Raw genomic sequence first — 23,624 nt, 5'->3', positions numbered from 1 at the left:
TAAAGCAAACAAGCTCTAAAAACTTCATATGACACTGACATGATCACTTGCGATTTTTACACACTACATTGACAAATGCGTTGTTATATTCACTGTGGCTGATGCGTTAATGAATAAGCTTTCCCAAACAGTCAAAACTTTCATGCTACGGGGCAGATGTCGCCGCAGCAGCCAAATGGAAGCGGGAGTGGTTCAAAAGCGCACGAACTTTCTTGCTTCCCTGGTACGTAAAAATGTGAAGTGTGAGCATGTTAAAAATTATATATAAGTACTTTAAAAAATACTTAATGTTAAAAAAGTACGTCTGAGAAATCACTATTCAATTGTCAAAGATTCAGTGCTTTCTACTATTAATAACTACAAGAAAAGTTAATCTTAATTTATTAACATCTCGAGCCACTTTTTTAAAAGGTAAACTTTCAAAACTAAATATATTTAAGAGTTTCTTTTAAATGGAACGAATGTGTGGAATTTTGTTTTCAAAAGCAATAAAACAATTTACCTAGCATTAATGAGAAAATATTTCTCAGAACATCATGTACAAGATTCCCTTATTAATACTTTTATTTTTCATACTTAAATATTGTTCTCATACTCAAAATATTATTTTTCATACAAATATATTATTTACACGTTTACTATTTATTTAACTTACTTCCAGGCACAGGCTCCAGACTATAGTGGATTCATTAATAATCATCAACTTTAAAAACAGTGAAAAAGAAATTATATAGAAGTGTGTGTATTTAAATGTAATATTTGCGTGGTGCAAGTGTGATAAAATGGGTGGAAAATCCTTTTGATTGCAACAAAGCAAAAAGTTTAACCATTTGACTGCACTTAAATTGTATAGAGTTATTTACACCAAATTCATTTGTCATAATATTACGGGACGGAAATTGGGTTAAACTGGGGAGAATGTAGCTCATAATGTAATAACAGAAGAAAGGAAAACTAGGGAGAGCAAGTTTAGAGTTGGGATGTAGTCAAGGCAAAGACATCTTAAAGTAGCAGTTGCTAAAGCAAATGATGTACGAAGGTAAAAACAACTCTCTGGATCTCCAAAATGACTTTGTCACAACATCGGTATCACACCTATTTACAATCATTAATTGCTACCTTCCAATAAAAAACGAAAGTAAAATGTTTGCATGTTGCAAACTGTAAAAGGAACAGAATAACCCTAGCACCGAATGGGAATAAACTCTATCACCATGCTATCGCATGAAGAATACACATACACAAAGGTATAGATAATTACCAAGTTGGGAGTGACACGTTCAAATGATATAGCAATGAGTTAGATAAAAATGGTTATGAATGTTATTTCGCTTACAACTATAGCTAGTTCAACCTCACTATAAATGTGTCTAAGTCCAAGTGCAGTTTACTAAAGTCTATCTCCACACACTTACATGTAAAAAAGTGTACGCACTAGCTGCTCCACCGACATTGCTTGGAAGGTAAGGAAGTGAAGACTTTCTAGTAACTTAGACCAATACATCAAGTCATACAATGTAACCCCAAGTGTTGGACGTTTTAATTTTTGGTGGTAACTTCTCTTAAAAATTCTTGGTCAATTGCTCCGCGCAGCTCGTGGTCAGATCGACGATTCGGGCCTCCACTTGGTGGACTCGTGGCAAGTAATTACTTTTTCTATTTTTCCATTTCCTACTTTCCTAAGGTTCTTGCTGCCAAGTATATCAACATTGAATAACCATAAATGTTAATTAAATTCTCACTAAATTTAGTTCATTTACTCTATGATTTAAGTAATCGCATTGCATCTTACTCTGAGCGGAACAATCCATTTACATGTCATTATCCACTACTCTAATATCTTGCTTATGCCACCTTCCACTGTTTTCTTAGTTTGTCTAAATGTCTTGTTCAAGCTTTCTATCCCCATCTAAACACTCTGTGTGTAGTTCCCATGAGAGTGGTTTGTTCGATCTTATTTGCCAAATGAGATTCAGTGATGGGTGCATATTATGAAGTTCCACATTATAGTTTTCTGTATTTAATCGCTTATTGGTTCTTGAATCAAATATTTTCTTCATCCCCCTTTGGAAAACAATAAATATGAGGTACAAAGCTTATCCTGAGAGTCCGTAAGTGAAGAGTTCTTAATTTGATACTAGTTAGTAATGGAAAACACTGTCTCTGTTAAATTTCCTCAACCATTTTCATTTGTCTTACATTCTCACTTAAATAATTCTTCTGTCATCATCTATTTTAACTCTCTCTCTCCCTTAATTTCCAGGGCACAATCAACAAAAGTAAAACTAAATATTTCATTTCAAGTATGTCGGAAATTTGTTTTCCAAATCCTCAGGCTCTGTTTCTCTAGGGAACTTGACAAGCAACTTCCACTCACCACATATGAAGCAAATAGTCACTCATCTCTCCAGAATAATAGAACCAAAGAAATAAAGTAAACTCTTGGGCGAAGTAGGATAAATATACGATGGTCATTCGGAAAGTAAAGAATGTTTTTGTATAAGCACTTTAATAACTGATATACAAATGCGAAATTTGTGTTACATACTATGTGATACTTAAGTTATTTTTTGACATAGTCGCCGTGTAAATTTAAACACTTGTCATACCGTGGTACAAGTTTTTCTATGCCTTCGGCATACACAGTTGCCCCCAAACTGTTGAACCAATCACTAACAGCTTCCTTAAGTTCATCATCACTGCCGTAGTGGCTTCCACCCAAAAAGTCCTTCAACTTTGGGAATAGGTGGAAATCACTTTGGGCTAAGTCTGGACTATAGGGTGGATGCTCCCAAACTTCCCACTTAAACTGCTGAAGCAAGTCCCTCGTCAATGCCGCGGAGTGAGGACGGGCATTGTCGTGGAGGAGGATGACGCCGCTGGTCAGCAATCCGCGCCTTTTGTTTTGAATCGCGCGGCGAAGTCGACGTAACGTCTGACAGTAGGCAGCTGCATTTATGGTCTCACCTCTCTGCATGTAGTCAACGAGCAAAACACCCTTACGATCCCAAAAGACCGTAGCCATAACCTTTTTGGTGCTCAAAATTTGTTTGGCTTTTGTCGGCTTTTCCGGAGAATTTGAATGGTGCCATTCCATGGATTGGCGCTTTGTTTCTGGAGTGATGTGCGAAATTCACGTCTCATCTCCAGTAACAATACGATTTAAAAGTTCATCGCCATCCTTATGGTAACGGCTGAGAAAAGTCAATGCGGCTCCCATTCGCTTGGTTTTGTGTTCCTCCCATAACAGTCGAGGCACCCACCTTGCACTTTTTTTTTCTTTTTCTTTTTTTTTTTTTTTTTTTTTTGTAACCAAGTTCAGCACTGACAATTTCGTACAACACAGTTCTTGAAATTTCAGGAAAGAATTCGTGCAGCCCATCAATAGTGAATCGCCTATCCTCTTGAATTTTCCGCTCAATTCTTCCTTTGAGTTCGTCAGTCACAACAGAAGGCCGGCCCGAGCGTTCCTCATCGTGCACATTCGTCCGTCCGCCACTAAACATAATGCACCACTTACGAACTGATGCTTCATTCATTACATTTCCATACACCTGAGTGATTTGTCTATAAATTTCTATCAGACGCACTTTTCTTGCATTCAAAAATCTTATCACACCACGAACCTCACACTTGGCGGGATCAGTAATTGTATCGCACATTTTACAGTCGCACAGCGAAGCAATAACGGACCGTAGCGGATCGCACCTGGTGCCAGACTGAGGCTAAAGCATGCCCAGGTCAATAACCCAGCGGCAGCGGGGGTGGGGGAACACGCGCACGCGCTAGCGCAAAACGTTCTTTACTTTCCGAATGACCCTCGTATAAAACATAGTAATACCCAGTACATCTAACAAAACGAGGATAACCAATGTTGGATATATCCAGTATAACTAACAAAATGAAGCTAACCCTTTTTGGATATATTCTTGAACGATATACCCTTTGGATATATTCTTGAAGAGAAAACGATCATCGTTTTGTTGAAGATAAATGTGTACATAAGATTTCCTTCCCTCTCCAATTGACTTTCATAACTCAGTAGCCGAATTGCACTGGATAAGCTGGAATATGTAATAGATACAAAATAATTGCATTAAATAGAATTTTGTGAGTTTCATAGTAGTTTCCTCTCTTTCCTCTATAAAAGTGTAGAACAGACAATGTTTTGCATTATCCACTTTGAATCTAAAAACTGAATGCTGACATTTTTACTATTTTCAGTCCTACATTTCGATGCTTCAGCTTCAAAACTCATATTCACTCTTCCGGATACTACATATTAAGAGATCTGTACACAAAATGTAGAAAATATAAGAAAATAGAAATAATTATGATTAAGATGGAAAAGATGCATGGTATTTAGTTAGAGATGGTTAATGTTATAGTGGAGAAGAACAGGAATATATTGTGAAATTAAATGAAATGAAATGAAATTTTGAGTTTTACGTCCTACGGTTATGCCGGTTAGGCTAAAGGAGACGGTGATGATGAACAATGAATGAAATGGTAGAATGAAGAAAGTGGGACGAAACGGGAGAACCCCGAGAAAATCCACGCACACGGTGTTTGTCCACCACAAAGTTCACTTGGCGGGAGCAGGGTTTGAACCCGAGACCCCTATCACCAGAGGTGAACGCTCTACCACTGAGCCACCGCGGCCCCCAGCACGAAAGAAGAATATCTAATAGATGAACAGATGCATTTTGTAAGTTATGATTCAGAAACTTTTCGGAATAGCTTTGAAAGGACAGGTGATTTCAATTTCACAGTGAAACTTTATTCTACCAAAAAGTATCACAATAAATAAATAATAAATGACAGTATTGAACTTTTTTTTCACTGATGTAGAGAACATTTCAGATTATTTGTAGGGAATTCTTATTTGCTGAGAACTTAATTCAAAAGTTAATCACAGCCAGCCTACAAGCACACTGTGCAAGTTTGAGGGGATGCATGTAACAATTAAAGATTCATGTATGAACTTGTTAACTGTTAAAACATTTCCTATTTCAACAGATATTTTTAAAATGCTAGACAGATTTTGTCCGTTTATTTTTTCTGAAGTTTGGTTTGTCTTTTTGCAATACTTTCTTTAGAATGTTAGTTAAGCAGCTCTAATGAGCTTTTAAGAGAAAAGAAAGGAATTAGAGAATGCGTTCTGCAGTCCAGCCAAGGTACACCACTTTCAATTAATTCCAGAAATCTATTCTCTATTCACAATCTCCTTCTCCTTTCAAAATTGTTTCAATGTTGTTCCTTTTTTTTTTTTTGGTGCCATTTTTCTTTCTCATGCTGTTTGAAGAAAAAGCGAGAAACAAATGAAGAAAATAATCTTTAAGGAGGATACCATTCATAGCTATATGTTTTGATTACTAAGAAATATTTTTGTAACTTGAAACTTGATATTAAAAAAGAAAGATGGAGTTAAAGTAATAGAGTGAAAGACTTTACTCATCTTAGGTTAGCATCGAGCTCTGATACGTCCTTCACAAGTCGTCAAAAACTACACGTGTCAATCTTTGGCTTGATAAAGATTATTCTACTTAAATATTCGAGGGTGATGGGTTTCGAGATCGATTCCCCGTTGGATGCTTTTTATTATCATAGTGAATGATTTGATAGGAAGTAAGTACTGAAATCAGGTGCACAAAACATGAAAAATAGTTTTGATAAATGATAGATTCGCTACATATTGCTTATTTGAATATACGAAATTTAACAGGTTAAAGCTCGACATAACCTGTTGCGTTAAATTGTTTTCTAAGCATATAGCAGAGCACCAATATCCTTCTGTACAGGAAGAGAAGAAAAAGCTAAATTTTATGTACACATTGTATATGAAAATGTTAATTTCATTTATCACACATTCTCTCTACAGTGTAATGGAAGTCACAGAAATGTGTTACGGAAATAGCAGGATGAAGTAGATCAAATTCATGTTTTCACTTTCCTCATTGCAAAGTTTCTAGCTCGCTAGACTGGAGCAGGTGCTTTCATGTCAATTGACAATGTTGTCAAAACCATCAAGGATTTGTCTTAAAACTTGAACAGTTCTTTATGAAGAAGTGGAATGCCAATATTTTGCACCTAATTCTCTGCAATAACTGTTAAGGTTTAATAATATTGAAGAGTCATGAGATTGAAGTTCAATGAAATTAATAGAATCATGCATACGACTCTATGACTTTGAAGTGCAGAACAAATAATGTTGAGAAGTTGATTGCTTCTGCTAAGCAAAGACGTGGTAAAAATTAAGATAATAAATAGGACATCTGCACTGAGAAAAAAGAGGACTAGGATTTCCCGGTGGATACATCGTATTTACGCGGGTGAGCTCCTTAAGTAATGCAATATCATGTATAAAAGTACAGCAGGTGGGAACATCATGCCAAGTCTGGAGTTAAGCGTCTGGATTTCGTGTTAAAAACATATTTCCTTTCTTTCCTTCTCACAGAATGATATAATGTCTTATTACTCTCGCACGGTAGGGAGTCACAGATTTAGAAAGAACCAAGAGGGACAGTCGTAGGAAGGTGGTAACAATATTATATACGTAAGTTACCACCATCCGAATGGGTATGGCGTTAATTCTAGATTTGAAATGGTGGTCCCACAATACAAAATTTTCGCTGGATGGTAGTGTAGATCGTACTATGAATGAAACAACATTATTTAATGTGGTGACGCGCGTAAACTGGTAAAAACAGCATTTACATGCCAACTGGATTATGCATTTTTCTCCGTGTGGAATCTTTCTGACAAGCCAGCTCTAAAATAATATCTATGTTGATAAAAACGAATGGGAATCCCTGTTATTGAAGTCCAACCTCCACTTTATTTACTCTCCTTGTTAGATAAATGGCTGAAAAGTTCAGAAAGGGTTGATCTTGTGTATGAGGAAGCTTTTGAATATATACAGATTTCTTAAAATGTATCTTGAAGCTTTTTAACGAATGGAAACGTGTAATGGGTTGGTGATTAAGTCAAGATACTTTGATCATATAAGCTCTAGTAGTGGAAAATTCCTGCGAATCTGTGATCTTCTGTTAGTCTTTAGTAAAATACCTACCTTACACTTGTTATTGAAGTAAATTCTTTAGTTCAAGGTGTTATAGTTATGCCCCATCACAAGGTAAAAAGATGGAAAGCTTAAGTGCGTAAAGATAGTGGAGATAATAGAACGTAAAAAATGAAAACGAAATTCAGGGGTATGATGTTATCCACCAAACACGTAATCTAGGATTGAACTGATTCCTCGCAACACAAAAGAGTCTATATCATTGAGATATACCGTACTATACTCCACCTTCTTACATTTGTATTCTATTGCAATACCTCTAATGTTATTGTGTTACCAACAGAAAATAAATGAGTTTTAACAATCGTACCTTTCCATTTTTGGTTGATCTGCATCCAACAGTCTTCCATGTGCACTCCGATGCAAGAGCACACCGTTTGTTTACAAAAGTACTTTGACCAGATGTGTCCATCACATGAACGGTATGGCAGAAGGCTGTGCCTGAAAAAAATCATTGTTTTAATTTTAAAAATGAACAATTTTATTAATTTATTAAGGGAACTCCGCAGGCAGATCACAAGCTAATTTTATACTGAAAACTACAATGAAAGGAAGCAGATTTTTTTTAACAGGATGAATGGAAACGTAACATTCTTAGCAAGTAGAGCAGTGTCCATTCTCATGAACTTCACTTCTAATGTCTAAGCTGATCTGAGTAATTCGCGCCTACTTTATTTATTTTAATATTATTTAGATACTATACATTTTAAGAAAACATAATGAGATGATTCCTGAAATTAGATACGCAAGCTAGCCGAAATATACGTATATTAGAAATCCGGCCAACAGCATGTTTACCAATTTTGCTGTCTGCAGTTCATAGTGGATTCTGTTCCCAAATACTCCGAAAAGAAACTTAAGAATACTCTAATGCGTTCATACCTTTAATGGAATTTTATCAAGTTTATCTAATAGCATATCACCATTTACGTGTATGTAACTAATGAGCTCTTCGGGTGCTCAGGGGACACCATTTTCCAGGTCCTCTCATTACTGGTCTACCACATTTACTATGCCGTTGGAGAACAAAACTCTCCGGCAAAATGTTTTCAATGTACACACAAACACATACGTATGCGCGTGGAGAGACGACAACAGAGCGAGAGAGAAACAGGAGAGCAGAGAAAGAATCCGTCGATAATTTACTGGCAGCAGAAACACGTTTCTTCCTTTTCTCTATCTCTCTTACAAGTTTCTCATTAGCATCACCGTACCCAGACAGTAATTAAAGCATCTAACTTAACGATATGGCTGCCACCTATCTCCGAAATAGAACTATACTTGAGAATTAGTGGGAAATAATACACAGGTTCATTTGTTTCGAAAAAGAGAGAAACAAATCACATATATATTGTATTTTGGAAAACTGGATGACTTTAATTATTACTTTAGATTGCAGTAACACTTACTACTTGCGGTTAAAACATACACGCCTCAGTCAGCAGTTTCTGTGCAACAAACATACACAAACTGTTGAATAGGGTTCACTAATTAGGTAGCTTTTTGAATGAATTATGGTACCGCCACACCCTGTTTCAATTGGATATAAAATATGCTTCCTTCATCTTTGCCTGACTCCTTCCAGCGTAAAAGAATAATCGATAGCTATTTGTTCTGCTTTGACACTTGTTTTCCTTCTCCTTCTTATTTCCATGGTTGAAACACGTAAAGTATAATCTTGTACGTCTGAGAATTCACATTAACTCTTTGACAGACATCTAAAATTTTATTTATTTCATATCTTCACAAGGTGATGCTAGAAGAGACGAAATGACAATGGTCGGATTGCAACCGAATAATGAGTATTCTTCTATCTTGTCTGGATTCTCTACTCTTAGTAGTTTCTCTTTCTAAACCAAAATCCTTCTTCTTTCCATGCTAACAAAAACACCAAATGATGACAGTAACACCTTTTTTGATATTTTTATTAAAAGAACAACTAGGCTCAATGAATTCATAAAGCACTTCAGAAACTTCAAACAAAATACATTCACTAATTAAGAATTAACAATTCTTCTGTTAATTATCTGATTGAAAATGTACGTTACATCAAAATGTAGATTATACCAAAGACAGTCTTGGCAATTTGAGGGAAAAGAAGCTAAATCCAGGGGATTCGGATTTAAAGATAGATACTCACACACACAAAAAAAAAAAAAAAATCCAAGTGCCGACATTTTTGGTGATTTTTAAATGACAATTTGGCAATTTAGGTTCAAATTTTGCGAGTTTTATGCTTAGAACAATCTCTTCGTTAATCAAGCATTCACTATTAATTTGAGACAATTTTCATATATATTTCTTCCTTTTCTTTTTGTTTATTGGAATTAGAATAAGGGCCGACGAGTTGGGCAGATATATAGCCTGACCACTCCAAAACGGTCAATCCGCTTTGTTTTCTGTTGCTGCTTGCGCTATAATGAATTATAAATTGGATATTTAGTTTGTAGAGCTTTCATTCAAAAATACAAGCAACCGTGCACCCAGAAGTATTTGTTCGGAGGGGTCCAAGGTATCATACGCATATGGGGAAGAGTCCAATACCGGCAGATACTGCGCCCCCCTGATTAAATATTGAATTGCGAGGTCGCAACGCATCATTTGCGATCATTTTGCTACAAACGTTATTAAACGTAATTTGTGATGTGACTAATATATGTATTTTTGATTCGCCGACAAGTAAATTTGGGAAGCAAGAGAAAAAATTTGCGTTGGAGTGCGATCACGATATTTAATAGTCCCCTACATCTATGTAGTATTGAACCGCTGTGATTTTACATTCAAAAACACGATAAGTAATTGTTAGGAACTGCCACTTATATATTTAGAACTAGATTTTATTGTATGTAAAGAAAAAGTACAGATCAATTGGAAAATAAAATCTTTATGCTATACCACAAATTCAACTGTTAAATAAGTACGGTATGTGTTTATTAAGAGACTGTATAAATTGCTATGTAAAGTTACGAAATCTTTTGTGGGTTCTGGATGCGATGAACACCCAGCGATCTAACATTTAATGAGTGATACTAGTATTCTTTCTTCTTTTACATAGTTCTAGTTTTTATGGATTTAAAAATCATATAACCTTAGATAGTATACTTTGTAGTATTAATTGTGTCGGCGATATTACGAAAAGTTCAGTTTTTAGCGACTTTCCTCACGAAATTGGGAGTCATTTCATTTCTCGTTCAGCGATATTTTGTGTCAGCGTTTTGGCAACACTGCTCAATTATTTTATTTTATTCGATTGTTTAAAAATCATAATAAAAAATAGAATTCAACATTTGTGGAGAATGTTTTGTTTATTTAACCAAGAGCTTGTGATTTATCTCATTCATCTCTTATACCTATAGAGAAACTGCGGTGTTTCCTAAAGGGAATACAGTATTGGACGTATGCTAACAAATAGAAATTTAAATAAAACAGAGAGAGAAACAAACAAAGACAGTGAAGCTTACCTTCTGGGCAAGGCCTGTCAATGGCGAACCTGTTACACATCTCATTGTCACTAACGTTGACGCAAGTGTAGCACGTGATAACTGCAATGAACAGATAAATAAACCTCAAACGTCACTAAATGTGAAATGATGTTTCCTTAGTGACAATTTACATCTATTCAGTAATATGTTAATTAGGAACCTGGCTCCAATGCTGACAAGTAAACAATAGATAGCAGAATATATTAAAGTCTCTCAACGAAATAAGAACAAGGGGAAATCAACAACGAGAATGAGTATTGGAATTATTTCTTATGCTTACATTAAGAATAGTTATCCATGGAAGCGAAAGCTTCGTTTAATATTATTATAGATCTTCATTTGAATGTGAACGGGTTAAATTTATATCCTTCAATTCCAAGCACGGTGGCTCAGTGGTAGAGCGTTTACCTCTGGTAACTGGGGTCCCTGGTTTGATCCCAGGCCTACTCGGATTATTCAGTTTCTACCACATTATTATTTCCACAAATTCTCCCATCATTCACTTACCTTAATTATCTGTCTCCTTTAGCCTAAAAAGGAAAAGGTCTAATCGTGGAACGTTAAACAGAAAGGAAGAGTTCAATTCCAAGCATTGGGTAGACTGGAGAACCCCAGAGAAATATATATATCCACGATATTGCATCGAAATGGAATACATTGCTATACAAGTTAACATTGATTATATCTTTCTTAACTCGAAGGACACTTCTTATTTTTGTCTGATTTTAAAGTTAAGTTTCTATGCTGCAATAATCTTTTAGCTGTCATTAAAAGAATTTGCAACCCCATCTTTCTATTTATTGTTTACACTTTACAACTTGATGAGAGTAAGAAGAATAGCTTCACCCATGCAGCACTGCACTCTAGTGAACAAATAGTGAACCTACTCATTAAAAACGTGTATTTCGGCGCGATTCGATTCCCCGTCCAAAAGAATCTGTCGTTTCAGAAACAGCGAAACAGTTTTTTTTTTTTTTTATGCCAATGAATGGGCGATAGCAAGTACCAAGCAAGAGGATCCAGTAAATTGCACATAATTTTACTCCTTGTAGGATAAAAAAAATATTCCATGTCCCTTTGAAGAGTATGTTTACATGAACAAATATTGTAGGGTTGCAAGATTTTTTTAATGACATTTACAAGACCCTTGGAGCATGGCAACCTAGCTTAACCCAAGCAGTGAGAAATAATAGACTGCCTCAAAAAAAGATATACATCAAATTATACCAAGCTGAATAGTTCTTTATTAAAATAAACCTGGGGTCGCCAGATCTTAAGTTTTCCGGTAAGTTTTATGTTTTTCTATCACGTTTCAATTTATACGTTCTTAATTCCCCGTTCAGTGATTTCTTACACTTTTAAAATAATTAAGAAGCGATTGCCTTGAACAATTTTAAAATATATGAGTTAGTGAGTTTTTTTCCTTCACATACTGTTAGCAGCGTAACCCAGCGATGTAACTTTGTGTCCAGACAGAAAATGCTACAGATTGGGTTTCTACCTATTCGCCATCAAAATATTATATTTAAGATTAATTTTGTGTTACCATCTTTAGCCTTCCATTGTCAATACTGTCTTGATCATATCGCAGATGCGATTAAAACAACTCTCGGTCGAAAAGGTGTTAACAGCGTTTTCAGGTCAACAATCCTGAGTGAGATTTTTTCTATGGTTTCCTCACTCATATTAGACAAATGCCAGGATGGTACCTAATATACAGGTCTCGGACTGTTTCCTTTTCACCCTCTAACCTGGATATTGTGTTTGCCAGAGAACGACGATGTTCCTCATACGTGACGGGCTTAAGGCTATAGATGCCGATAATGCCTAGGAATATGTATAAATAAATAGATAAATCGATCAGAAACATAAGCTATGATGAGCTAATGAAAGCAGAACCCCAAGTGGTTGTAAATTTATGGAATGTGTCCTGCAAGATCTTTTTTTTTTTTTTCACGTATAAAAAAGGATGTGAAACTTAAGATATCAAAGTTTCGTTAAAATTAAATTAAAAGGTAACAAAAACATTTGAGTAATGTATTTGGTTTATTGGATTTCGGTTTAGCTATCGTTTCAGTACCGAGGCCACATACGACAGGGACCTATATCAATATGCTCATAAGTCATCACACAGTTGACCATAAGTCATAATTGCAGCTTATTACCTTTCACTGGTTGTATAACTAGAGTATTTCGGTTAGTTTAGCTTAAAAACTCCACCACGTAGCAAACGTGCTTTTTACTTCAGTACATACTGACTTCCATAATTATCATAAAGAGTTGAGACATACAGCCAAAAATATCCCCAAAAATATTTTATAATGTACATATACAGGGCTTTTGCTGCATCTGTCTATTTAATTGATAGTTGTAAGAACTATTATATGATATGCTTTCGAAACGGTGAATCGGAAGATAGGGGCTGTGAAGTGAGCACCATCCAATGGAATAATCTATAATTCAAGCACAATAACATTTATATCTCTTATGTTTTAATGCAAAATACTCACCCCATTCCGAGGATTCGGTATCGGCTCCTGCTGTTGCCATAGTGAGTAAATATCCGATATAAAAGAGATAAGTAATCCACAGATTCCTCTCACACCAATCCATCCCAAATGAATACTTCACCTTCAAAGAAAGAAAAGAATGTTTGTTGAAATTTTTGCACAATGTAATAATAATAATAATAATAATAATAATAATAATAATAATAATAATAATAATAATAATAATAATAATAATAATAATAATAATAATAATAATACGAGGTAATGTTAGTCTAATTTTCCTAATAAAATAGTGCCAAATTGTATTGGCGGGAGACATATTTGGTAAGTGTAGTAGTGTTATAACAGTGCACCAAGTTCCCATTTTCCAAAATAATTACGCGGTTATAACTGAAGGATGAACTAGGATACTATCGAGCAGCAGAAAAAGAGTGATATCTGGTAAACTGTTATATCTAACTATGAGTAATCTGACGTGAGTAATATGACGCAGTTTTCAGTTTAACAGCAGCTTCTATCCCACACACAATAAAAAAAATGTTGTGAAATAATTCACATTTACTTCACTCACGGAATATTGTGTATTTTATTTGAAATTGGAATTATCTTTCAATAAGTGTACAAGTTGGAACACTATATAATCCGTATCATCCTTGCTCGTCTAGTGACCAGTGGGAGCTCCTTTGGTCCCGAGTTCGATTTCAGATGCAAGATTCTTAGAATTTGAATCTGTTATCATGGTTTCGATTTCTCCTTGAACTGTAGATCCACGTCTTATATAGCCTCACTGTTGAACTAGACACTAAGTTTCAATGCAATCAATTATACAATCCTTAAAAAAATTGAAACATAGATCACAACTTTGTTTTTTTCTTCACTCTCGATAGAAATATAATGTGAAGAGCACAATCTAGATGACAAAAGCACTCTTCCTCTCAAAGATTCTCTTCACTTCGCAATTAGTTAGTCAATTTGTAACTGTTTTGTTGATGTTCATGGAGGGGATGAACCCGCCTAGAATATATACGCTAACTGTAGAAAATCTATACACATGCATTGAAATATTTGCCTTTTTCTGCTTAATTTTTCCGGAAATAAAAGTCTTAAAAGCAAAGATTTTTTAAAAGAAAATTAGTTTCTTCTCTTTAACAATCTAACTGTTCTAATTAACAAACCGCGTTCTCATCTGAAGTCGAAGTTAAATAAAAACTCGGAAATTAGTTACAGACCCACAGAAACGCTTTACAACGTTAGTTAAGTGAAACTGTCAATGTGTTGGTTATTGCAACCGACCAGACAATAGCAAGTCGCGAGTTTCGTTGTGACAGATTTCTGGTGCTCTATTGGAATCTAGAACAGAGCCCCCCCCCCATAAATTTGTATTCCCTTTCCTTGTACAAAAGTCTGAATTCAACACTGCTTCTGTGTTAAGTAACCCATATTGAAATTGACTGAGCAGGCATAGACTTCTCACAAAGCATGTTGTGCGGTTTATACAATAAGGCCGGTCAGAATAATTACTAGAACATAACATAAAATGTCGTTTTTTTTTAATGTAAAGTCCCAGAGAAAAATTTAGATTTTCATAGTGATTAGAGTAGCGTATGTGACTAATGTACCCGTCTTCAACACAGGAGACCATGGTTCACTTCTCTGCAGGATGGCACATGGTTTGGGTTCCATATTAAGCTGTAGTTCCACGTGTCATATAGCCTCGCTACTGGAAGGGGCGCTAAACTATAATTCAGCTTAATCTTAGCAAAGGTCAAATTATTATAAAACTTTTTTTTTACATTATTGTACTTGAAATTAAAGTGTTTCAATCGTATTTTAAAAGTGATAAATTTCCCTTCTCCAAATAAAATATTTTAAAAAGAAATTTATTCATGTCCATTTATATGAACCGTGTATCTTGTTTCTTGAATTAACATCTATACTATGTGTAAAAAAAAATCTTACATTTTTTTTTTTTTATTTTAAAATAATAGAGAAATATCTCTAATGGAAATGAAGCTACTCGTAGAAAATGAAGGTATCAAAACGTATTAAGGCAACAGCGACAGAACAGCCCAAAATTGTCTGGATCATACACACACTTCCTTTTCTTTCTTTTCGTTTCTTGAGTAAGAAAAAGTTTATTGCATATTTTGAAGAGCATTATCTCCACAATGTATTCGCATACGAACGATCTCATTCCATAGACTAGAAAAATCGGTTTCTAAAACTCGATGCAGCGAGTCGTATGTAAAAGTTACTGAAGGGAAGAAACGAAACGTCCCTTCTAAAACATTTTTTTGTTTGTTGACATCGCTGTTTCTTTTCGTATTTATTACATTGTAAAGTGTTAAATAAACAAGAATTTTAGAAGTGATAAAAAATGGATGTTGGCCAAGAATTTTAGGAATGATTTAAAAAAAATGCATCAAAAGATTGCGATCTTGGTCAATAATTAGTTTTTGGATCAGGGGACACAAAATTTTTTTAACTACCCCCAAGTCGAATTTTCATATTTTCTACGAAAAAGCACATTATATGTATTGAGTGACTGAGTTAAGTAATAGCTTGGGTTTGGCTACACTATATGTAATTCTCCAGATATAAGGTGTACAAGAAAATTTGTTTTTGATTGAAATATATTGGATCTTTTGGTCCAAAAATTAAACACTGATTTGTCATTGACAAATGTCAGGCATCATATGATAGTTGCATGTCAATTCATGTCATAAGAGAAATTAAGTTGACATTAAACAAACATTCCCTACATTAAACAGTGAAACGTCGATATTTTCTTTATTAGTCTCTAGTAAATAAAGAAATGAGATCTGTACCAGGGGCGTAATTTGGAAAGAGCAGAGAGAGAGAGAGAGAGAGAGCAATTACCTTCCCTGAACTCGGAAACACGTGCTTTAAAATAAATTGTATACTAATATAGTATAAGAAGAAGGCGAAACTTATATGTGGTGGAAAATCTTATCTTCTGGCGAAATCTAGGGGCACGGTGACTCAGAAGTAAAGCGTTTACCTCTGATGGGTAGGTCCCTGCTTCGACACTCCGGTCAAGGAATGTTGTGATGGAAAACATCGTGTCCATGGGTTTCTAGGGTCTCCCGTTTCCTCCCACATTCTAATTCCACTATTTCTTCCATCATCATTCACTTGACTTAGTCATTATCTCCCCTGGCCTAAAAAGCATAATCGTAGGACGTTAAACTGAAATATTTCATTTCCTGGCAAAATCCAAAATGACGCTTCTGATCTGTACTAACAGCATTGCTCTATTGTATTGAATCATAATATAACTATAATTTCGAAATGTATTAAAGATTTCTTTTACATTTAAATAAAATCATCCATTCTTGTAAGAGAAATAGAGGAAAGTAATGTTAAAATATATTCCAGGTGTCCACCAATTTTGCACTTAAAATTATTGTCTGAGAACTTGAGATTTGCTTATAAACAGTGTTGCCAACAATGTTAAGAATTCCACCCACCGTGTTTCCATCATAAGAAAACTGAATATGCTGACGCAATGCTGCAAACCTGTTTCAAAAGGTAAAAACCTGCTTCTCTGTTGAATTATTTCTTTCTTTTTATCTGTGCTGTTGAATGGGATGCAGGATAATCATTGCATGAACTGTTTTGCATCAACACTTAGTCTTTCTTATAGAATGCTTGCTGTCGTGTTTAATATCTTTGTTGGTTTATTAGCGCCGTTAAAAAGCACACAATAGAACGCCCGGAGAAATGACTAGCATAGTGCACACTTCTGGAGAATTAATTGAAGAAGCGTAAAAGGTTAATGCCTCCAAAACAACAACAATTATGAATAAAATGTCTTAACAATCGCTGAATGGATCGATAGTGGGTTTCAGAAAACCAGCAAGTAACTGTGTTAGACATTTTCCCTAAGAAAATACCGTGAAAAATCTTTACTGAAAAAAAAATAACAGTATTTTCACATTTCTGTCTCAGTGTAAATAGTGCCTATGTTCACAGGAAAACAATTTGGGTCTGGATTTTGTCTAAATTACTTGTTTTTAAATATTGATATGTACTGAACCACATAGAAAATTCACAGTCATATCGTAAACCGAAATACGGGAGCATGTCAAAATACCGAAATGCAACTCCAAGTTCTATGATAACTAAATGAAATGAACATGCGTGAGTAGGAATGGAACTAATCAATTTATGGAACTATTTTTTGAAAAAATATAAAAAGATAAAAGAAACAAACAAAGAAAGAAAGAAAAAAATAAAAAGAAAAGAACCTCTTTCACTGCTAGAATCCTCATTTCAAAAGTAACTGGAATCACTAAAATCAAAGACCGTCTCAAGTTCTAATTAGTTTAAAACATCTTTTCAAACAATTGAAACGTTTTGCTGCTTTGGCTATTTTGTGATTATAAATTGGGAGAAATAAGATACATATTGTAAAAGTTTTCTTCTTACCACATAGAAGCAAAATTTCCGAAAATACTGCAGCCCGCGACCATTTTCCTTGAATAAAAATCTCACATACCGATTTCCGTATCCCTAATGGCAAAGGTTCATGAGTGTTGCGTGTGATAACTTTTATCACACTTTATTTTAGTTATATATATATAAAGAAAGAAAGAAATCATGTTATCCTAGAGGTTACGTTAAACTTCCGAACACTCGGCATATGCAGCGCCTCTAGAGGAAAACTATAGAACTACTGAGTTTCGAATGAGCTGCGGGTTACCTAAGCGGCCATTCGGAACGAAATGTAGAACTGGGCACATCGAAATTATACTGGTTCTATAACATATATTTAAATTTAATCGGAATACGGTAATTCTTCAAAAGTTTCAAGTGATTTATTATTCGAGTTGACAAAAAGTGTTAAAGTTCTATTGAAGTTAATCAAGTGTTATATAATATTATAATTTATATAAATCTGTAATTGGTGTCGAATTGTGTGATTATTTGATGGAATTCAGAGGCAATATTGTGAAATACTCCTTCTGGCTGGTATTTAACAAGGCATAAAATTGTCATTGTCAAATGGTGAGTGTTATACTTTTTCAATTTAAATACTAGTAATTTATTCAATTTATCATATTGTGAGATATATTTAATTATTCTAAATTCTTATTGAATTTAAGGAGGAATTCAAAATCTATTAGTTATCCACGATTTAATGTATTATAGTATTAATCAAGTAGTGTCAGTCAATGTATCCTATGAACATACTTGAACACGTGTTGGCTTGTGTGAACGGAGAATGTACTTACAGATATTTCATAACTGTTAATATTTTCTTCAATTGTTTCAATATTTAATCTGAATTTTCGATACATTTTTGATAGTTCATTTTTTCTTGTTTTTTCTAAATAAAATAAGAAAAGATAATTTACTGATTTTCCGTTTAAAAGAACCTGATATTGAATTACCTATAAAACGGTATATTTCTAGAGCAGTTCGTAAGTGTAATATTAATATATTTGAATTTAATGCTAAATTTAATCAGATTCATAATCTTTAGCAATAGATTTGATAATACACCAGTTAATTTCTTTTGATAGTGAAAATAGGTCTAATAACTAAAACCCCTCCAATACTTTATATAGTTGTCCTGGATCTAATATCCAGCGGCCCAGAACGGCGTCCATCGAGGCACGTTACAAACATTTCGTTCCGAATGCTAATTCTTCTATAGGAAGAAAATTAGGAGTTAAAATAGAGGGGTTGGTATGTTCAAATGTTCAAATGCCGAATTAGATGGAAAGTATAATAGTAAGTTATGTTATGTAGGTGAAACTCTTTTGATCGCCCTGTATATATTTAATAAAGAAATAACAAATTTAAAATTTAAGGTCAATGAATGTAAAGAGTCTATCGCTTATCCTAAAGAAAGGTAGTTCATACAGACATTACTTAGGTTTAAGAATAATAATTTTCTTTAGCTTTGTTATTTTCTCGGAAAATATGGGCGAAAGAAATCAGTCGCAGTTGGTATTAAATGGATTTGAAAATGGAAATGCAGGGGTAGTAATTCCTCCCAATGCTAGGCGGCGATGGGATCTTTCTTATTTAGAAACTGAAAGTGAGTCAAGGTCAAGGCATTCCTTGTCTGTTGAGGAAAACAGCGAGACACGTGAATTATGTTCGAACGCTAGTGACATAACAAGCAAGCTAGCAGCAATAGGTATGTCACGTGATAGCTCACAACAGCTTTTGTCTGTAGAAAGTGATAGGGGAGGAAGTCTTTTTACCAATCCGTTTATTGACCTGGTGGTTACAGGTAATAGAAAAGGAAAGAACGAAGAAAACGAAAGTAAGAATCCTTTTGTAGTTGATAATTCATATGAAGCTACCAATTTAAATACTGGGAGAAATTCCTTAATAAACAGTTTTATGCCTTTCCATATTAGGGTAGATAAATTAAATAGTAGTATTACAGGTAACTTATTTAATGAGAAAATTCAATCAATACCTAGTACCGATGGAACAAATGATCTTAATTTATTTCAATTTCTATTAGCAGTACATAAAATTATGAAATTAAAAATTTTTCCAGTCGAGTCAATTTTAGTTGCTGCGTTAAGTAAAGCGCAAGGGAAGTTGTATCAAGAGTTGCTTGCTTTGTATGAAAGGTCAATTGACTGGAGGTTTATTTCTAATTATTTGTTTACTAAATTAGTTACACCTTTAGGAAAGCGAGAACTCTTAAATCGGTATGTAAGAGTAATACAGAAGCCTAGAGAAAATATACTAGATTTTGTAAACAATATATGCGATGCATATGAAATATGTTATGGTACTGTAAATGGGAATAACTCTAGTGAATTAATTAGTTTAATAATGGATGGGATGCAGCCACAAATTAGGTTTGATATTTATAAGTACCGATACCCAGTCTCAATGGAGGATCTAATGGGAGACATTATTCAGTATGATAATCATCAGCGGAACTTAGAATCGTATAATGCACTGGTGAGAAACTCAGATACAAGTAAAACCCAGAAAAACAAAATTGAGTGCTATTTTTGTGGCGGACAGCATCGTGTTGCTAACTGTAGGGCTCATAAACAATATCTTGTGAATAAGAAGTTAGTGAAAGTGAATATGAACTTAAACTCGGACGGACGCTTTGCAGATATTAGTGACCGGTTAGAGGGTACTACTCAGATGAGGGGGTCGGAAGATCAAACCCGGAGCTTTCATAGTGGTGTTAGTACCTCCAATAAACAATTACCCTTTACTTTAAATAATAATGAAAGACGCTTTGCAGGTAAATGGTCAAGGTTGGGGTGGTCCGAGAAACAAAAAAGTGAAAGTAATGATGAAGTGTTGACTCTTATGAAGGGGTCCAGGATTCGATCCCATGGGGGAGGTAGAAGTCATGGACGTAAGGGAGTACAATTAGAACAACACGAAGTGGTCCCAAAAGCAATACCAGTTAATGCGAAAGTGAAAGATAGTAATACGCGTGACCAACAGCGCGAAGACTTTGGTTTCAGTGGCGGTTCTGGAGGGAACAGCTATAAAAGTAAAAAACACCTATTTAAAAGAAATGAAAATAGATTTTGCTATGATTCGCAACAACGAGAGATAGGAAACAGAAGATTTCCGTATTCTGAAACTAAAGATAGTGATAATAAGAATAAAATAGAAAATGAAAATGCCAATTTTTGTGGAACTTTGACTGCAGCATTGGTGGATGCTTTTGTGTTGGGACAAAACATAAGAGGTGGTTTGGACACATGTTCTACGGCGTCACTAATAAACAAACAAAGGTTAATTAATTGGAATAAACAGTTAAAATACCCAATTAAGATAATTAATGAAAAATTCGTAGGAATTGGGGTTGATAAACAAAAGTTAACGTTAGATCAGTGTGTGATCATTCCAATTAAGTTCAGATACCGTGTTTACAGATTGAAGTTTTTCTTAGTGAGTGACTTAGAACCAGTGTTCATAGTTGGGATGAATGAACTTAAAACTCTAAAAGCGAACATCGACTTAGTGAACAATAAGTTGTTTCTCCCTTTGGAAGGTGCATATGTACCATTAAACTTTACTTTAAACACCCTCCCCCCTAATTTGAAAACAGAAACTCGTCCGGGTGATTTATTTTGCAGTGAAGCGGCCGGAAACACTTCCAAGCTATTCTTGCGTGAGTCGGACACTGATGGACAGTCAACCAGTCAGACAATGGTATCAGATCGAGAGGGGCATCTCAGTGGTCCAGTTCATGGGATTTGCAGTGTTGCCAGTGCAGTTAATCCTATTGAAAGCAGTTCTAATACCCATATGGAGCAAATGGCTTGTCCGTTGAGGGTGGATCCAGATGTACTTGAGGCAAACCCAGACTTGCAAGGGTACGTTGATGAGATTTATAATAAATATCCTAAAGTTTTTGCATCGCAGGTTGGAAAAATAAAAGATTTTGAGTATAAAATACAGCTTAACGACTACACTCCTATACGTAAGAAAGCTTATCCATTATCTCGGAGTTCGCAAAGAGAAATGGATAAAATATTAGATGAAATGTTAAAAGCAGATTTAATTCAGCCCAGCAATAGCGACTATGCTTTTCCATGATTCCTAGTGAACAATAATGACGGATCCAAGAGATTAATTGTTAATTATTCGGATCTTAATCGTCATTTGTATTTGAACACACAGTTCACTCCTAGGATTGAAGATATATTAGCAGAATTATCAGATGGAAAAGTATTTAGTCATCTGGATATTTTAAAGGCTTATTTAACAATTCCTTTAACAAAAGAAAGTAGACACCTTACTGCCTTTCTTACGCATAGGGGATTGTATGAATTTAAGGTCTTACCTTTTGGTTTGGCTGCAGGTAGCCATGTTTTGTCTAAAATCTTGACTGACTTGTTATATCCATTGAAGGACGAAGGGGTTCAATGGTACATGGATGACCTCATATGTAAGAGTCCAAATGTTGAATCCCATAAGGAATTATTGGAAAAAGTGTTAAGATTACTTGAAGAAAAAGGATTAACTTTGTCAACTAAGAAATGTACTTTCTTTTCCAATAAGATTTCTTACTTAGGTTATATTATAGAAAATGGGAAAATGTATATGGATCCTTCAAGATTAGAGGTCATAAGAAAACTACCTGCACCAAAAACTAAAAAGGGTTTAATATCTTTGTGTTGTCTCTTACAATATTATGCTAAGTTTGTACCTCAATTCCATGAAGTCATGGAACCAATTGAACGTTTACGTGGGGCTTCAGTAGAATTTGTCTGGGGAGCGGAACAGCAGAAAGCTCTCGACGATGTAAAAGAGTTATTTGTCAACCATGTTATGTTGAAACTTCCAGATTTAAGTAAGAAATTTATAGTCAATACTGACAGCTCTCTCAAGAGTTTAGGCGGGGTCCTCCAACAGTACGATGAGAATAATAACTTAGTTCCCGTTGCATTTTACAGTCGGCGTTTAAAGAAACACGACTTTAACAAACCTATTTATTTATTGGAAATGTTAGCTGCAATTGAAACAATGGAACGTTTCAGTACGTACTTACATAATCCTTTCGAACTTAGGATGGATCATTCTGGTTTAGTATATGCTATGAGAAATATGAGGAGGGTCAAGCGATATGGATCGCTATTGTATAGACTCTTTGCCTTTAACTTTGAAGTGAAATCTATATCATCAAATATGAATATTTCAGCCGATTTCATATCTAGATTATATGATCATAACAATTTTGAAGAAATGGAAACCGAACCATCCCATGCGGAACAGGTAAATAATTATTGCTTAATAAACATCTGGAACATGCCTTACGCTAATATTTCCATAAAAGAACATCAACTCAAAGATCCAGAGTTAGCTAATATTATAAAAGATATAAGAGCTAGGAAAGAGGTTGAAGGTTATAAAATAATTCAAGGAATTCTTTGTAAAAAGACGAAGGCAATTAGGAATCCCTATAAGGTTTGTTTACCGAAGGAGTTAGTTCCCAGCATTATTGAATTCTTTCATACACAAATTTTACCAGGTTCTCATGCTAGCATTAATAAGACAATAGCTAAGATCTGTGCTAGATTTACTTGGAGAGGTATCCTAGAAGACATAAGAGAATACGTATCTACGTGCGTAGATTGTCAATTAAATAAAAGTCATAACAGAAAACAATCAGGTAAATTAATATCACAGTATGAGAACATTGTAAACGGACTCTGGGCTGTAGACTTGCTAGGTCCTATGGTAGAGAGTAAGTCGGGACGATACTGTCTAATTGTAGTAGACTCTTTTTCAAAAAGAGTATTCTTAGAACCGATAAAGGTCTTATCTACACAAAGTGTAATAAACAAATTGTACAAATTGATGTGTAGAAATGGTTTTATATTCAGTATATGTCATGACAATCACTCAATCTTCACCTCAGCGAAGTTTAAAGATTTTGTATATGCTAACGGGATTAAAGATATTAGTATCTCACCATATCACGCGGCATCTAATCCCAGTGAAAGATACGTGGCTACAATTAAAAATTCCTTGAGAATTTATTTTGGTAATAAACAGAGTTCTTGGGACAAAGGA

At 34.7% G+C, this 23,624-nt stretch overlaps 1 protein-coding gene across 1 annotated transcript in view; it reads right to left on the bottom strand.

The window, feature by feature from the left end:
- LOC145672098 (ly6/PLAUR domain-containing protein 6B-like) overlaps positions 1-23,624 on the bottom strand; it is an 86,252-nt gene that overhangs the window by 3,062 nt on the left and 59,566 nt on the right. Inside the window, exons 2-4 of the mRNA XM_081741366.1 lie at positions 13,074-13,194; positions 10,543-10,623; positions 7,392-7,522 (exon numbers count right to left, since the gene is read on the bottom strand). Of these exons, the coding sequence (XP_081597492.1) occupies positions 7,392-7,522; positions 10,543-10,623; positions 13,074-13,176 (315 nt within the window). The 5' untranslated portion in view covers positions 13,177-13,194. The remainder of the gene's footprint in view (positions 1-7,391; positions 7,523-10,542; positions 10,624-13,073; positions 13,195-23,624) is intronic.

Source organism: Thermobia domestica, chromosome 15 (genome assembly GCF_964235325.1).
Source record: "Thermobia domestica chromosome 15, izTheDome1.hap1.1, whole genome shotgun sequence".
In the NCBI taxonomy this organism is placed as follows: Eukaryota; Metazoa; Arthropoda; class Insecta; order Zygentoma; family Lepismatidae; genus Thermobia; species Thermobia domestica.
This window is presented reverse-complemented; position numbering and strand designations above follow the sequence as displayed.